At 42.9% G+C, this 18,562-nt stretch overlaps 1 protein-coding gene across 3 annotated transcripts in view; it reads left to right on the top strand.

Annotated features, from left to right (window-relative positions):
• The window catches only part of erbin (erbb2 interacting protein), a 60,219-nt gene extending 45,216 nt beyond the window's left edge, over positions 1–15,003 (top strand). Inside the window, exons 14-27 of one of the 3 annotated variants that reach the window (XM_080510516.1) lie at positions 175–244; positions 2,066–2,165; positions 3,904–4,025; positions 5,015–5,188; positions 5,480–5,662; positions 5,738–5,855; positions 5,933–6,116; positions 6,922–8,455; positions 9,162–9,305; positions 13,249–13,305; positions 13,397–13,576; positions 13,999–14,091; positions 14,189–14,263; positions 14,600–15,003. In XM_080510516.1, the coding sequence (XP_080366642.1) occupies positions 175–244; positions 2,066–2,165; positions 3,904–4,025; positions 5,015–5,188; positions 5,480–5,662; positions 5,738–5,855; positions 5,933–6,116; positions 6,922–8,455; positions 9,162–9,305; positions 13,249–13,305; positions 13,397–13,576; positions 13,999–14,091; positions 14,189–14,263; positions 14,600–14,707 (3,142 nt within the window). In that variant the 3' untranslated portion in view covers positions 14,708–15,003. The remainder of the gene's footprint in view (positions 1–174; positions 245–2,065; positions 2,166–3,903; positions 4,026–5,014; positions 5,189–5,479; positions 5,663–5,737; positions 5,856–5,932; positions 6,117–6,921; positions 8,456–9,161; positions 9,306–13,248; positions 13,306–13,396; positions 13,577–13,998; positions 14,092–14,188; positions 14,264–14,599) is intronic. The other 2 variants (XM_080510517.1, XM_080510518.1) reach the window with 2 other exon arrangements.
• Positions 15,004–18,562: the final 3,559 nt, after the last annotated feature.

The raw sequence follows: 18,562 nt of genomic DNA on the forward strand, positions 1-18,562 counted from the left end.
GGTCATTTGTGTGTAAATGTGCTCAAATCAAGTCAATCAACTTCTCATCTACTCACCCCTTGGTAGAGGCCATGTTTCTACTAAAAACAGTTGTGGGTGTATTGTAATGACATTTTCATGATCAAACTCCACTCTGAGTAAGTTGACTCAATGACATTTCTCTTCCTCCTGCAGGCTGAGGAGTCTTCCATACAGCTTCACTAAACTGAGCGAGATGACCGCAATGTGGCTGTCTGAGAATCAGGTAAGCCCCCCCCCCCCAAAAAAAAAACAAAAAAACAATCCAGAGCTGTAACGTAAGCTGCGTACGTGACAATTCAGCTGTAAATGAAGACGCCGGGTCAAGTAGCTCACAGGAAAACACATCTGAAATGCAGCAGGCCACTTCCAGGACATTCAGTCTGAATGTGCCAAGTGTCCTTGGAGGTCAGACCCGGTGATAATCAGTTGTTTTTTTTTTCCCAAATCTGGGAGGGTCCTAATCACTGTTAGAAAACAGAATCTTTCATAGGCGCGTCAGGCCGAGTAAATGGATGCTTGTTTGAAAACCTCGGCGTGTGTTCCGTGAGAATGTGAGTGACGGGGAGTCAGTTTGCTTTGTGAGATAAGGCAGCCGCGGCGAGCTGGAAGGGAACCAGAGGTCAATGTTATCTCCCAATTTGGAATTTTTTGTTGGCCCTCAACAGAAAAAAAAACAAGCCTATCAGAGGTGGAAACGTGCGAGTCTGGTTTGCTTATGTGTCGAGAAGCCGCGCAGAAAGCCTCACCGCGTCACTGGATTGTGGTTTAACTGTGGCGGAGGAAATGCAGCCAAACAAAAGCCGCATTTCAATCGCTGTTCTCTCCCGTATCTTTAACACTGGAACCGAAGGATGTGCACAGACTCTGTAAAAACGGGGCAGCCAAGCGTGTCAGAAGCTCTTCAATTTCCAAGCAACTCATTATGTGACTTGGAAGTTCGCAAATTGTGTTTGCGTCTCTTCTTGTTGTAGGTAAATTACAGAGTTTTATGGTCGAAACTGTATATTTTAATTTCAATCAATAAATGCCATCGAATGTTATAAGATCATGGCGAAGTGTGTGAGAAAGATTTTCCCACATCCCCTCAATACTGAACATATAGCTGTCGGCGTGCATGTCCAAGCTATGACGAAGGTCATTTCAAGTCTTATATTTAAAATTATTCAATTATTAACATAAAAAATAATGGAGACGCTGAACCTTAAACTTTATGACTTTTTCACCTTTTCTTAGCCTTCATTTCACTCCAGACATGTAATGAAACCAAACTCGACGCAGTGCGAAGGCAGAAGTTTGCAAGAAGTTGGAGGAGACGGCACTTTTTCTGAGTGCTTCTGTTTTCTTTGTCCGACTTATAAATATTTCCGAACTGCAGTCTGACTCTCGCAGCATTCTGAAATCTATTATTCATGGTTTGTTGTTTTTTTGTTTGGTTTTTTTTTAGGGGGGGGGGGGGGGGGGGGGGGGGGGGGCTTTCCCCCCTCTCTCCTCCTCCTGGCTGAACCACTCTCCAGCTCTTTCCAAAATACCTCCACAGATTGACCCTGAGAAGCTGCAGCTCTTTTAAGAGGGCTGTGAAGAGTCAGGCTTTTAAGTACCAATAGCTGCTGTCTGGGCCTTTCAAAGAATGCAAGTCTAAACTTTTTTCTGGCGTGCTATGATTAGTCTGCTTGATTTTGCCGTTTCCAATACGGTTATAGACAGGCTGCCCAGCAGGCATATCAAGACGCCTGGATGCGATTGGACAAGCTGTAACAGTGGTGACAGGAACAGAGCAGCTTTATTGGGAATCATAAGAGAAGGCCAGACTCTTTAAATAAATACTTGAACAATGTCCCAGTCCCCGGGAACCAAAAACTCATTGAAATGACCATGTTGAATTCATCATCGGTGCATTCTGCATTGTGTTATTTCTCCCCTCGCGTCGGGCACGTAAAATCCTTCTCAACGTGGCGATGATGCAGCCGCCGCTAAGAGCAAGAGAAAGTGTGAACTCCACGACAAGTCTTGAGTCGAGTGACAAACTTCCTCTGGTCTCCCACAGTCCAAGCCCCTGATCCCGCTCCAGAAAGAGGAGGATCCAGAGACTCATAAAACCGTGCTGACGAACTACATGTTCCCCCAGCAAACCAGGACGGACGACTGTGAGTACTTCCGCTTTCTGTTTCGCTTCTGTTCGGTGCCTCATCGTGGCAGGCGGTCGAGGCTGCGAGCGTTTGTGACCACAAGAACGAATTAAAGCAGATGATGGATTTGCAGACACTCCGATGAGCTGAAAAAACAGTTTAGACTCGGTGTAATTACTATAGGAAAAGATTTGAAAACCTCTGGCACACCAGAGCAACAGGGATCCCTGCATGCATATTTCATAGGAGTCCTTTGTTACCCGAGACTGAAGCTGCATAAGAAACTCGAGCCGTGGTCTCCTTGTCAAGCATCTGTTCGTTTGCACTGGTTTCCTCTTACTGCCGACAGCTTACACTGTGACCCTGCTGCATTTAAGCTGTGGGGTAATTAGTGGATCTATTAGATCTGCATGTTACAATCATAAAAAATGGTCGCTCGGTCCAAGAGATACTAAACAGGAGCTTCAGTTCAGCGATTTTTGCTTCATACTCATCAACCGTTTGGTTAAATATTCACGGAAGAGGAAGATTTTTTTTCATTTTGTGTGCGTTTTCCCTGTGTTCCCCCGGGAAGTTGGGAGAAGGCGTGTCCTGGTTTTACAACTTGTTTCCCCTTTGACTCGTATCAACTTCTGCGTTCTCACATTCTTGTGTGAAGCGTTGAGGTAAACCAGACGTCTTTCACATTAAATCAGTAAATATATTTAAGGCCCTGTAAGCCTACATCATTGGCTTAAAGTTATTGTTATTTTCCCCCCCAATTTATCTCTAATAGTAAATGTCATGTTGTAGATATAAACCAAATGTATTTCACATTTTGTGCATTTTTTTTAATGCCTTAACTCCTCGCCCACACTATTATTGCTATTCATTGAATATTGCATTGTTCACACGCATTAAGAAGTTTCAGAATCTTAAAAACACAGAGGAGGAAATCCGTCACACCAGATCATCTTGTCTGACCGTAACGGCGTCATCTTTGTGTTCAGTGCACATATTTGAGCTTCCACATTTGCATCTGTTCTCAAACACAGGAAACCAGAAACGCGTCCTTATTGGCTTCAGGTGTAAATAACAGCTCAGAACGATTGCCTACGATAGTTTCACATCTACTTTTCATCTGCGTGCAGAGCTTTAACCCCCCGCCCTGCAGTGGCGTGTTCTCCGCGTTTTACTCCTGCTGACATGCAAGAGCTCAGAATTTGAAATAACTGTGTGAAACAGCAGCACTGATTTTTTTGCTCTCTGTTAAAATGCCATCAGAGGACAGGAATTCATTACAGTAACAGGTCCAAGTTTCAGCAATTCATTGTTGTGTGCTTCTTTTGGAGCCGAAGGGGTTAACTCCTCTCTCTCAGGTTCTCTTCACTGCTCCCTTCAAGGCCTGTGCACCATCTTGTGGTCACAAATAGACGTGCAAGCGAAGCATTAAGGATGTTTTGGATTAGAACATAGTTTTGTTTGAGAGAGTTTTGGTGAAGTTGAAAAAACAACCAAAAAAAAAAAAACTGTTCAGATGTCGTTTAAAGTTCAGGTTTGTTTATAAGAGCTAGTCTCAGTGTTTTATTACTATGTTAAAAATTTAATATTTCATTTTTTTGTCGATTTTTTTTAAGATGGCGAATATATTATTCAATAAGAAAAAACAGTGCAGCTCCAGAGCAAAGAAAAAAATAGAATAAAAAATATAATTGTGGATGAAGATTTCTTTGAAAAATTTTGTTAATCCGCCTCCTGCGCTTGTGCTTCTTTTCAGACATTCCCAACTCGGACTCGGAGAGCTTCAACCCAGTGCTGTGGGAGGAGCAGCGCAAGCACCGAGCTCAGGTGGCCTTCGAGTGCGACGAAGACAAGGATGAGCGAGAGACGCCCCCGAGGGTGAGCGGCGCACATTGGTTACAGCTTACATAATTGGCAGCGAAAAACACAACAACAGCGGCATGATTTAAAGCAGCCAGTCACCATTTTGTGCCGCTTTTGTCGGAGTAATGTAGCTTGTCGGACGGCTGTGAGCAGGAAAGCTCATTACTGCAGAGAGATTTCTAAACATCAGCATGTTGTCCTCAGTCACCTTTGTTCGCTGGAAGTTGAGCTGGAAATCCCCCGAACTTTATAAAACAGGGATGAATATCAAGATTAGCTTCTCTGTTTTTTTTTTGTCGTTGCAGAAGTGGTATTTTCATCGAAAGGGAAAGTAAATAACAGGGTGCATTAACTGTTTTGAAGTTCTCAAAAGCTCTTTAATAATATTTCATTATTTGTACTGAAGTAGTTTCAGCATTTAAAAAAAAGAAAATATAGAATTTTGCTCCAAATGGAAATAGAAAATGGTCTGTGGATATAATAGTAATGATAATATTGATAATTCTAATAATAATAATCATAATGATAATATGGAATGTGTATATGTATATATAAGCTTCCTATAAACTGTTATTTTTTGTAGTTGTGAAAATAGCATTCAATTCAAGCCAAAGAGTATTTAGGTGATTTTTAAGAAAAAAATGTGAATCCGTAGTAGTTGTTCTTCCAGTACCAGTTGTAGTTTTGAATTGAAAGACAAAAATAAATAGAAAAGCCATTCCTTTATTTCCTATAGAAAAGCCTATGTTAGCAACAGCTAATTCATATTTCTGTAATAGTAATGATTGTTATAAGAACTAGATTATCATTACCCTAGCTGCTACTGTAACGACAGTGATATTAATAGGAATAATACCAAGTACTGGATCATTAGTACGAACTATAATTTAATCGTAAGATTGATGACTTTCAGAGATTGCCGATAAGCTTCATGTTTGTTCAAAACAATAAAGAGTTGGTCATTTCGTCAGTTTTTTGACCATCCGTTGTCATCCTCCTCTCAGGAGGGCAACCTGAAGCGCTACCCGACCCCGTACCCCGACGAGCTGAAGAACATGGTGAAGACGGCGCAGTCGGTGGCTCACCGGCTGAAGGAAGACGAGTCGAGCGACGAGTCGGGGAGGGATCCCAAACCAGTGGAGAGGAACCACATTGGCGTGCAGGACGTGGGAGTGAAGGTCAGCTCCTCGGCGGGAAACGCATCAGTCACTTTCATTTCTTCTGCCTGTTTTGTGTCTCACTTCAGTTCCTTTTTAGGAAAACTAACTCGTAAGCATGTGAAACGTCGAGTTAGAAAACAGCAGAGAAGCTTTGAGGATACATACATTATCAGAAGTGATCTTTTGTGCGTTCAGGACCTTTTTGTTTGTCAGCTGGACTCCACAATTGTTTCAATGCTTCATATATTTTTCAAGAAAAGAAATAAACATGGTTCTGGAGGAACTGAGCACTCGTACTGTTCGCTGCAGGTGATTGAAGCTCCCTGTCCCAACGGCGTGGCATCAGACATAGAGACCTCCATATCCACCAACACTTATGCACAAAGTCCGTCTGCAACTGAATCGAAAGACACTTCGGAGTCTTACAGCTCTCAGAGAATCCCGCTCAAGTCGTCGGAGGGCTCCATGATGAACCACGAAGACACACTGGAGGTAGGAGTCACAGGACAACGAACAATCAGGACTTGTCGCAGCTGCAGGAGAGCTAAACTTTGCGTTCGCCCTCAGGACTCGGAAGAGCTATCTGATGAAGAAGACGAGATGAAAATTGCCGAGATGAGGCCGCCCCTCATCGAGATTTCCATCAACCAGCCTAAAGTCGTGACTTTAAGTAAGGATAAAAAAGGTAATATTTCAGGTTTCGAGGATGACATTCGATTTAAATGCCCGCGGCGCAATAATAGCGGCACTCTCGCTCCACAGATGACGGGAAGGACGCAGACTCTCTGCTGGACGACACCGTGGCCAACAGCAACCAGAACAACAGCAACTGTTCGTCACCGTCGCGCATGTCCGACTCCGTGTCTCTGACCACGGACAGCAGTCAGGACAACTCTCTGTGCACACCTGAGAGAGAGGCCAAGATGCCTTTCCTCCCCAAAAACCGGTTTGTTACTGTTGTATATCTCAACTTCTGTGTTTCCAGGTCATGTGCATGTTGTGGCCCGAAAGATCGAGAGAACAGGGACATTTCAATTTGACAAAAGTAGTTTGTTATGCGGATTTATAGTGACTTTCATTCATGAAATACAATTTGTATTACTGTAAATAATGTGAAGATTCAATCAAATGGAGGGGAAAAATCAGATTCGTGTGAAGAAAAATATCTAAAATTGTCTATTAAAAGTGGGGGGGAAAAGGACAAATTTGCATGAAATTCAAAACGCAAAAGTACCCGACAGTATTTACACACGAGATGCACAAAATGAAAATGTTTATTGTTTTTCAAGCTTGCGTCCCTAAACCTTTACCAGAAGTCTGTTTCACAACTCTCTTTGGGCATTGTTGACAAAAACTGCATTATTTATTCAACCCAGCAAACGTTTGTGCTTTAAAGTGGGATTCTACGGAAATTAAACACAAATATAAAGTAGGGTGTAATGAACAAATGTTTAAAATACCACAAAAAATCAAACAAAATCCTAATTACTGTACGTAATTGAAATTGATCCTGCTACTGATGGCTTAGAAAAAAAATGTGCTGGGAGAACTTTGTACTCCTGTTGTGCGCATGATATTTAAGCATTATTCTGCGTGTACAAGAGTCGGGAACATGTCACACTCGGCATGACTCAGAGAGCCGCAACATGCAAATTGATAGGAAACGCATCAATGTGAAATAAACCTCAACGTCTGCTGTAAAGTGTGATTCCTGTGTGTCTCTCTCCTGGTCATAAATGTCCTCGCTCCAGGCAAGAAGACGAGAACATGAACCAACCTAAAGACACGACCCCTCTCCTTCACAACGGTAACGGCTCGGAGACGTCCCTCCAGGCTCTGTTGAAAACCCAGCAGTCGCCTCCGGAGAAGATGGGCGACTACGACCTGTCCATGGAAGCCCGGCTGGCCTTCATCGAGAAGGGAATAAACAACGGCGTCGGGGACGGCTACACCAAGTGGGACCAGATCAACATGAACGTGACCAAGCTGCCCACCGACAACATGGTTCAGCTGGACGGACTGGGCCAGGCCCGCAACGGCTCCGTGGGGCCGGGGGACCTGGACGGCAGGCTGGCTTACGACAACGTGGATCATTTCCACAACGGGAATCAGCCGCCCGGCGACCGCGTCAACAGCCTGGGTAACAAGAGCCAGGCGATGAGAGTGGAGGAGGCGCCCGCCGTGGTGCACGTGGCGTCGACGGGAGTGACGGCCAGCAGTGACATGTCTCTGTCTCGCAGCACAGAGGAGCTCTCACCGGAGAGACGGTGCCATCCGCCGCAGGTGGCGAAGTCTCAGAGCATCAGCAACATAGAAACGGGCGGCATGAAGCTGTACTCCTTCGACGGGGACGGCGACGCCTACGAGGCGGGCGCGGCGACCCGGGCGGCGGGGGCCGGCCCGGGGCCGGGGACTCAGGGCCAGAGCATCGTCCGGAGCAAGTCGGCCAGCCAGTTACTCAATGACCAGAGCCTGATGGTCTACCCCGGCTCCTCCGCGTCGTCCTCGGACCTCCTGTCCTCCTCCAAACCCCCTGCCAGCACCAGCAGATACCCAGTTTCCTCCAGCATGGCGATGGGAATCCCCCCGCCTCAGTACAACGTCCAGTACACGAACAGTGCCGCGCCTAAAGACGGCCTCTGGGCCCAGAGGACGCCGATGCCTCCCGAGCACCAAGGCTACCTCCCCCCACCGCCGCCGCCTCACTCGCTCGCCAACACCAACTACTCAAACCGTAACCAGGCGCCTCCGTACCCTCTGCAGCCGCAGCAGAGGGGGCCTCCCGCGGCCGCCAAAGCCCCCGGCGACATGTGGGCGAAGGAGCGACTCCACTCCGCCGCCGGCCAGCCCAGAAGCAGCACTCTGCAGAGGCAAAGCAGCACGGCGTCCACGGCCTCGATGGGAGACCCGCGGCGCATGCAGCTGCCCGACGGGGAGTACATGACCTACCGGGACATCCACACCCTGGCGAGGGGGCCGCTGGCGATGAGCCAGGCCGCGCAGAGGCCCCTCTCCGCTCGCACCTACAGCATCGACGTCCCCGGGGCGTCCCGGCCCGCCATCGCCCGGGCGCAGCCCCACGAGCTCCCGGAAAGGACCATGTCAGTCAGCGACTTCAGCTACCAGCACGGCAGCCCCAGCAAGAGGCCCAACGTCCGGGTGAAGTCGGAGCACTCGCTGCTCGACGGGCCGCCGCACGGCCCCGGAGGGGCGGGAGCAGGACGGGTGCCGACGGACTGGAGAGACCAGGTGATGAGGCACATCGAGGCCAAGAAGATGGAAAAGGTAAGGACAATGCAGAAAAAAACAAATGTCAATTTACGTAAAACTAATCTCTTTGAAATCATCAAGGTTAAAAGCATAAATGCAATTTGTAAAAGAAGACATCAGATGTTTCTGCTTTGCCATTTGGGTTGATTTCCTCCAGGTCCTCTGTAGAATTGGCAATAACGCGTGTTTTTGTCCCTAAAACTCACGAGACAAACTGTTTTTAAAGATCTGCATTACTACAACAAAGATGTGTCTCGAAAGTTCCTATACCTGTGTCAGGTCGGCTCCTGGCATTTGTTATGTAACGCTTCTGTTTAGGCGACCAAAAGAAAAGCTTGAACACGGGTTTGGCTTTATTTGTCTGGGTTTTGAAGTATCTTTCCAGCTCTTCTGGTACCAACCGTTTACTCACATGTGGTTCTGGACTTTTTGAGCAACAAATGTGTGTTATCAGTGGATTTTACTTTAAAAAAAAAAAAAAAAAAAACTCCTACCAGAAACCTTCAACAACAGCAGGACAGCTCAGAAACCAGTCCAAATAAACCGAAAGCTAAATCCTACTAACCCGCCTGTATGCCGAATGTCCTCTCTGCATGTCTGCCTGTTGTATGTATATATGCTGTGTGTCATATTGTGTCACTGTTCCCCCCCCCACCCCCCCCGGTGGGTTGCATGGCCGCCACTGACGTGTCGTCTGGTGCTGGTTGTTTCATGTCATCAGAACGCGCTGTCTCGCTCCTATAATTCCAATAACGCTCCGCTGAGCTGGTCTCACTACGGCAGCTGTAGGGACATGCATGCCAGCCAAGGGTCCCTGGTGTTTAGTGTCAGGGACGGACAGCCCTACGGAGCCCCGGGCGCCTGTGTGAGTACCGTGAACTTGTAGCGCGCTGCCGCAGCTCCTACTAAGCAACGTGGGCCTCCCCAAACTTCCCGCTGGTTTCACATCCTTTTTTTTTTTTAAAAGAGAAGAAAACGCCTGTTTCCTCCTGATCACAGACCGTCACAACGCCGTCTTTCACTTTGTCCCGAAAAAAGACAAATGAAAGATTTTTTTCTCTCCGCAACATCTGACGCTCACAAAGCCTGTGAAGCAAATGTCAAGAGTGAAAAAGGACGGATTCTACTCTTTTCTGTTGCTTTTTGAAGTTAAAAAGCGGCAGGAGCTTTTAAAAGGGTTCAAATGATTTGTGCTGCTATCAAACTGAACTCAATTATGAGACAAACACTGATTTGAATCCGAAATGCTCATGTTGCACCAAGAAGGATCCATTTAAGGAAAAAAAAGGGCTCCAATCAAAACTTAAAATGAGTAAAATCTAATTTAAAATTGAATATATTTATTTTAGTTATGTACTTACCGTATTTTCCACCCTATAAGGCGCACCTAAATACCTCAAATTTTCTCAAAAGCTGCCAGTGCGCCTTATAGCCCGGTGCGCCTTATATATGGACGATTGTTCTACTCAAGACTTCTATTTGACAGCTGAACAACCAGAAGCTTCTATTTTGACATCTCTAACTTCGCAACTGGATCTTCAGAGCGGACGAGACTCCGCACAACACCTTCATCACTCATGGTTGCACACCAACATTCTAACAAACCAAAATAAACTAGATGAAATAATTACTCCCTAAACTGGGGAACAAAAACACAGCATAAACACAATCAACACAACACCAAGCCCAACAACGAGCCACAATAACCTCCAACAACACAAAACATGAATTTGTCGCTGCAAGGCATGATGGGACATCATGCCTTGCAGCGACAAATTCAACCTGAGCTCCTCAGTGCAGCCGATAGAAACTCCCATAATTCATTGCAGCTGTTTGTGGTGTTTTAAATGCAATTATTGGGGGTTATATTTGGTTTGTGGTGTCGGTAATAATTGTGTTGTGTTGTGTTTTTGTTGCTTAGTTCATGTAGTTTAGTTTATTATTATTATTATTATTACCGGTAGTTGTAAGTTGTCAACCAGTAGTGAAGAAGGTTTTGTGTGTAGTGTCCTCCTGGCATAGGCTGCATGTAGGACTATCAAAACAAAATGCGTGCACCTCTCTGGGTGTTATAATCAGTGGAAAATGTAACATAATGGCTTTGAGCTGTAAATGTTGCTGACCACCGGTCTATTCCATGCGCCTTATAGGGCGGTGCGCCTTATATATGAATGAAGTTGTAAGTTATGTCAATCAATGTAGGTGCGCCTTATAACCTGGTGTGCCTTATAGGGCAGAAAATACGGTATTTAACAGGAAGACCTGTGCCAGAATTAAAGCAAGCAAAACACAAACAAACCAATAAATGATTATATTAAGGTAAAATGTCTAAGTAAGTTCAAATATATTAAATATTGTGTTTTTTCACAAAGTTGTTGAAAGTGATCCTCCACCTTCTTGTGTAAACATTTTTTTTTATCATGATGATGAGCAATTATATCATGATACAATACGGTTTATCTATTGAATTATTAATGACTCAGATACTTGAATGATACTCGAGGTTTTATGATCCATTCTATTTCTAATATATTCAAAGTAATGCTGTTCTATAACAAGCTAAATTGCATTTTAAAATCACAAAACATAATAAATAAGCGTTACCCAGATTGGAGAAAAACGTCATTGTTCTTAAAATATTCTCTCCCACAATCAATTGTATTAACGGTAAAATAATCACCATTTACATCGAACTTCAACAAAATTTATTTTCACGTTTTAGAGCATGTATAACAAGAGCTGAAGCAGTAGGTAAACCTGTGTTTGTTTGTTTTTTAAGTGCATATAAATGCATCAAATCCGATTATTCTCAGTTATCAGATTTTTCTGTTGAGGTGAAGATGCTCTCCCTTTAGTAACTTTAGCTTCTCAATGCTGCCCCCTGCTGGTTCCTCTCATGTCCGTAGGCCTGCGTGTTATAACAACACTATGCAGGGTTAAGCTGCTCAATATTTTTAGATTCCTGTTTTTTTAAATAAAAAGAACAAATTGTATGAAGTGAGGAAACTAAAAACTGCACAGTACAGAATAAAAAAGAGACCGCCTGGCAGCTGATGGCAGACTGTGTGAACGGATCAGCTGAAGCTGAGAGGGCGGGGGGGAAAAACAAAAAACACTTGAAGTTTGTTGGAAAAGCATGAGAACCAAGTTTTTGACTGGAGTCACAGCGGGAGGTCGTCGCCGGGAGACGAGCTCCTGGCAGGAGAAGCAACCCGGCTCATCCTCCAGCAGATGGAGGCTCTGAGGAAACTGTCATCATGGCGACGGCGTCCTGGACTGACCCGCTTCACTCGCTCAGCTCAAATCTGAGACGAAGAAATGGAGGCGCTTCAACTTAAACATAAAACTAAAAAGTGCAGCACGTATACACACTTCTCTTTGATTATCTCCAAAAATATTTTCAATTATATTTAAAAATGTTGATTATAGTAAGTGAATGAATTGTATATTATGTAATATTACAATGATATAATAATCTAAAATAACAGTGATAATCTTACAACAAATGAAAGGGAAAAATGTTTGAGATGTTTTGAACTTTTGTGTTGGTGTGAAAACATTTTTTTTTTCTGCTTTATACTGTTAACATACACGTGAAGCAACAGATTTAAGAATGGACTATAGGCACTCTTTGCTTTGAATATTATAACTGCTGAAACTACTGCTTATAGAAATTAATTATAGAATTAAACTGAATTTTTTTTTATAAATCTGCATAAATGTATTAATGAGCCCAAAAGTGTCAAAAAGTAATTAATTAATTATCATTAATTAACCAATTATTTACTTTATGAACTATAAAAAAGTAACAAATACAAGGACAAATGAATACATTTTCTTATTAATTGTAATTAAAGTCTTTTAAATTGAATCCTATATTCAGAGAAAATTAATAAACGCTCCAACAAAAGCAGATTCATGTTCGTGCAGCTCGAGCTTTTTCAAGTTAAAGCAAGTTTAATTTAGTCTTGCTCGCTTGTGAATAGTTTTAAAGATCTGAGTACATTTCAACTACAACTTTTAAACATTAATGACACGCCCAGGATATGAATCCTCTTTGGTGCAGCCCACTTGTGTCACGTCTACTTTCTCAGTCATTGTGACGGTTTTTGCTCAGTTCCACTTTCACCCGTTTCCTGTATTCGTCTTGTTAATGTGCTTTCAAAACGACCCTCTTTTAAACCCGCCTGCCTCCTTGTTGCATGTGAATTAACACCCCCCACCCCCCCAACCCCCATGAGGAGGGAGGAGGGGGGGGGCCCCCCTCCTCCCTCCTCATGATCTGTCCCTGTGATTGTAAATTCTCCTCACAAATCACCATTTCCTTTTCTTTTAACTTCACTCTAAATCTTATTTTGCTCATTCATGGCCTCGGAGTCACTTCATAACCTCTCACTTTGTGTGTGGCGGTGAAAACTGGGTTTGGGAAAAGGTAAGTTCGTGTCGGCGTGAGTCTGCTCCTAGAAAGGTGGCTTTTAGTTCAGAGTGTGTAGCAGGAGCAGAGTGTGTGTGTGTGTGTGTGTGTGTGTGTGTGTGTGGTGTGATCCTTACAAGCCGCTCTGTGCTTGAACAAAGCTTGGGTGCAGTTTAATCTGGATTCTTCATCATCGTAATTGGATGTGCTCACCCATTATCTTTCCCCTAAATCAACATCTCACTCCCTAATGTGATTACCAGGTGAGAATTCTGGCCGCTGCATTTGTTTTTTTTTGGCCGTCTGGTGCTGCTTGTCGTTCTTGGGTGCGATTGGATTTGGCCCCGTTTCATTTACAGCACGGAGTTGCTAATCGTGGGTTTTTTGCTTTCAGGACGATGTTTTTGGTCCCCTAGGACTTCCAAGTTACACCATGGACCCCCACAGAAAAGTAGGTTGACCAACACGGACGCTCCACTCCACCACACGGGCTCTTTGGAGAGAGTATACCGAACCCTTCCTGTGCTGCGTCTGTGTCTCAGGTGCCTTTGATGAACGGTCAGATGGGCCCGTCGGTCCGTCCGCAGGCGGGCCAGTCGTCCATGGCCCGGCACCCGTCCAGAGAGCAGCTCATCGACTACCTGATGCTCAAAGTCTCCCAGCAGCCGCCGCCGCCGCCGGCGGGGCCTCAGCGGGGTCCGCACGACGCTCTGCAGCAAGAGGTTTGGGAAGCGTTTGTCAGATTACAATCCAGTTCTGTCTGCTTTGTGCTCCAGGCACATCTGTTTAATGATTTTTACATCTTAAACGACTGAGGAAAAAAAAGTGTTACCCGATTGGTTGGTTTGTGTTTGGGGGCGGGGCTTAGCCAAAGCTCAATCCTGTCCCATCTAGTTCAATTAAGATTCTTATTGAAGCAGGAACATTTCAAGGCCTCAATCATTTTCTGATAACAAAGTTGTGGATTACTAGATGATCGTATCAAACGGATTACATTTGATCAGATTTGTCTAACTTAAAACTTAACTTTAAACAAAATGGAAAAAATTATAGGATGGTAGTATTTCGATATTGCTACTTGTGAGCTACTGTGATGAGAAAAATGTCTGATGGGAGTTTGTGTGTGTGTGTGTGTGTGTTTCAGATGCGGGTGAAAGTGGAGAAGAATCCAGAGCTGGGTTTCAGTATATCAGGAGGAGTGGGTGGTCGGGGGAACCCCTTCCGCCCGGACGACAACGTAAAGTCACGTTCTTGTTTCAAACCGACATAAAAAAAAAAAAGCCGTCTTATGTGACCGTCCGGATTTCTAAAGCTTCCAAATCATCGCATTTCAGGGCATATTTGTGACGAGGGTTCAACCCGAAGGACCGGCATCCAAGATCCTCCAGCCGGGGGATAAAATCGTCCAGGTATGTGCCGTTAGTTCAGGAAAAACTCCCATGGAGTAGCTTCTACAGTTCTTCCAGTAACTCTAAAAAATAAATCTAAGTTATTTACTACATATGAATGCAGTGCGAAAACATTGTTGATTAAGATGATTTTAAGTGTTTTTGCTTGGATCTGTTATTCTCACTTTACTCTCTCTGCTGCTTAAATACACTAAACAAAGTGAATAATGAATGGTAAACTATATACCTATAAAATTAGATAAACATCTAAAAAAAAAAAAAAATTCCTACCAAAATTTGTATTTTATATTGTAATTGTTAATCCCTCTCTTTTATTTTTTCTTCTCTCACCTGCAGGCGAACGGATACAGCTTTGTGAATATCGATCACGGGAACGCCGTCTCCCTCCTAAAGACTTTTCCAAACACTGTGGATATGATTATCGTACGAGAAATGCAAGCGTAGACTCAACTGAAACTGACCTCCAAGAGGAAAGGAAGAAAAACGACAACACACACACACACAAAAAAAACTAAAAACAAGGAGCGAGCGCAGTGGTGATGGAGCGGGGGACACACAAGAGAGAAATATAATGTTGACTGTCATATTTTTCTACGCAGAAGAGACTGATCGGGACTATTTATAGTAGAGATCTTCATAGCCTTGATTCAAATGGGGGAAAACCACTGAAGGCAGTGGATCCAACAAAGCAAGACGGCAGCAAACATCTACAAGTCTGTGTCCTCAAAAAAAAACAAAAACAGGCCATCACTGTGGTATATAAATATATACATATATATATATTTTTATACGGAAGAAGCTGAAGATATGATGAGCTTTGATGCAAATACTGTGGTCTCTGTACAGGTCTTTTTTTTTTTTTTTTTTTTTAACACAAACATTCATCATGAACTTTTATTTCTGCAGACAGATATATATCTGACCACTAGGGGGCAGGGTGCGTGTGTGTGTCGCCCAACCTCCACCCCCCTTCCCCTGTCATCCAGCTTGCCTTTTTTTTAATTTCATGTGAAGATGGGGAAGCCGTGCGATCGGATGTGGAGGACAGTGTTAGGTGCTTGTCGTGTCGAGACGGAACGTAGATCAAGGAGGGAGGGAGCTTTTCTTTTGTTTTTGTTTTGTTTTTTGTTTCCTTTTTTTCGAAGAGATTATTCGTCCACACCCTCCCTGCTCCGAAAGCTCGGAGGGGAACACAATTTTAAAAAACTAAATCTTCCTGGACTTCATCCCCAGACAAAAAGCAGGAAAAAAAAAATCTTTGGAGGTGAAACTGGGTGGAAAGTCACATCCTGGGAGAGTTTGGGAAATCGTCCTGTTTACTGGGCCTCATCGAGTTTTGAAATACAAGCTGCGCATTTTTGGGAGACGCACATATTTGGTAGAAAGTGGGAGAGAGATTCCCCGAGCAGAGGAAGACGTGGACGTTCTGCTAGTCAACCAAAGCAAGTTTGGAAGTGGACGGAAGGTGAAACGAAAAGGAAATGACGAAAGACTGGGGGTTCTAAACTTCACTCGTGTTTTTATGTTTAAGGGCTTCATTCTTCAGTCAGCCGTAGATGAGACGAGTCGCTTTTACAATCTGGTGATTCTTTGTTGTTGTTGTTGTTATTATTATTTAACATGGGAGAAGACCACATGTTGCCTTTTATGTCTGTTTAAAAAAAAAAAGAAAAGACTTGCTTTCTGCTCTTCACTTTTTAGCTGTTTTTTTATTTTGGATTTTTTTCTTTGTTGTACAGAAGTTGGGAGGAGCCGAGTAGTCAAGTGCCATAGACCTTGAACTGTTTGATGGAAGGGTGGGATGACCTCTGAACCCCAGAGAACACGAGCAATATTAGACACACACACACACACACACACACACACACACACTTGCAGCATCACGGCTTTGACAAAGCAATATCTGAAGCCTTTATTTTCATCCAGTCATTTTTACACACAGCGTTTTAGTAACTCCCTGATTTTACATGACTTTTATATGGTGAGATGATTTTTTTTTTTTTTTTTAATGAAACGGCACAGGAAATACATATATGGTAGTGTTTAAAAAAAAAAAAAAAAAAAGATATTTCTGCATTGTGTAAAGGTTTGTGGGACTTTTTACCTTCTTGTTTAGAAAGCAGTTTGTGTGTGTACAAATAATCGACACTGTTTTGCTGTGTGGAGGAAGCAGCATCTTAAAAATTGTGTCCGGGGAGGGGGGGGTGAAAACTGCATTTTAAAAGTCTCCATCCTCATATTTTTCCTGTTTTATTGGGATTCATTTGTGGCAGACGTGTTTCCCCCCTAAAAAAAAAAAGGAAGCGGAAACGATTGAAGTTGCTGATCGCCGGGCCTCGGCAGCGAATCCATGAACCACTGAAACGTTCGTACGATATGTAACCTGCAACGTTTTGAACCGATTTGTCCTCCTGTGTAACCGTTTGTACTTGATGCTCGTGGCACTGGCAAAAACCAAAATGAGAAAACACTGTGGTGGTAATTAGCTGAAGTTTTATCCCTTTAATATTAACAATGGCGATAAACATTGAAAAAAAAAAAAATGAAATAAAAGTAGTAGTCGTACTGTTCAAAGGTAGCTGTTCTAAATTCTGCGAGTTTTTAAAATACAAGTTGTATTCAACGACGACATAATGACCTGCATTTCCCCAAATGTTCCCACGCAAAATGTATTTTGTACATGAAATCGATGATTTCTATTTGTTTTCTTCCGTTGGTGGATCTCTGTTGACTTTCAGGCCCGAATGAGGAAAGTTTCTGGGTTAGTGGTCACTTTACTTTCATGGCAAAGGAAATATAAAAAAAAAATATAAACCACGGCTGACATCGTAGACAATCTAGGAAGATTTAAAAAAAGAAAAAAAAAATGTGTTCACATGTTTTTCTTCATCCATATTGGTTTGTTTTCTCTGATGCTCCCATATTCTTATTTATTTAGCAGTCGTCTGTGGATTTTTAGATCTTTACTAATCAAATTGTAAATAATCTTAAAAGAAACCAGAAAAAGAGGTAATAAAAGGCATTAGTGACTTGCGATTGTAAAACCAGCAATAACTTGCGATGCAGAGGCGCCCGTTTTAATGTATTGCTAGTCTTTCTAAGGTTTCTCCGGAAACGGTCACGGTGAGACGAGACGACGACGACGACGACGATTGATATGCATTTATCCAACATTCCAGATTTTGTACATAATTACCTGTTTCTGAAGTAACCTGTGGAAAATAAACTAATGCTGTTTAACACTGATCCCACTGTCTTCATTCCAAACTTCTCAAAAGTGTCAGAAAGCTGCACTGAAAGTAAAAGACACAAGACCCAGATGGCAATAAAAAAAAAAAAAGGAACTCTGAGTAAAAGTCTTATTTGGAGGTTTACAAGTTTTATATTAACCGTTCATGTGAAAAGTGACTACATGGTAACATCCAGCTTTTTCTTTATAAGGTTAAGTGTTTCTGATTAAAGATAAATCTGAAATTTTCTTGAGGACTATTGTGGCGTGATGACGAGGGTGAGACAGCGAGATTTTTTTGAGGTCATCTCAGTCTATTTAGAGATGTTTTGTCTCTAAATATAATCTTTTTGTATCTATCTAGTTGTGGAAATTTTTTTTTGTCAATTTTACATCTAACAAATTCATGTGTATTTTAGGACTGACTTAAAAAGTCACAAGTTAAAAAAACGGGGGGGGGGGTGGTGAATATTTTTTTTGCAAAACCAGAATGTTGAAATCCTCGATTTCTCAATATTTCAATGCAAATACAGTACACGTTTTACATTTTCTAAATAAACTGGTTTACACCTTAACAAATGCATGATTTCAGTCCATCTGGATGTAACATCTTTCAACAGACTCCATTATGTACTCGTCTATCTTGTATAACGTTTTATCCAACTCGAGCTCGTGGTATGTTGGAGCATATGTCCGACAAACAAATTAATTTAAAAAAATGGTACCATGAATGGAGCTTCACTGGGATTCCTTCTTATGCAAACTGTAAAAAAATATGGCTGAATATTCTAAATATGAAGAGTTATTAACCTAAACTTTCCAATCACAGACAATCATATGTTATCTGATCTGACACTCACATTAACTTCTGAACCAGCAATCTAGCTGGCAACATCAGGTTGCAGCAAATGTTTAATCTACATTGTCTGTAAAAACAGAACAAACGACTACATATTTAAAAGTGTAAACGCTTATATTGCCCAAAGTGTCTGTTGTAATGCCTATCCCAGCCTGCTGGGGGCGGTAGAGCACCTATGAGTCAGCTGTCGGTCCCTGTGAGAAAACCAGAA

The sequence above is a fragment of the Blennius ocellaris genome, assembly GCF_963422515.1.
Source record: "Blennius ocellaris genome assembly, chromosome: 15".
NCBI classification, from domain to species: domain Eukaryota; kingdom Metazoa; phylum Chordata; class Actinopteri; order Blenniiformes; family Blenniidae; genus Blennius; species Blennius ocellaris.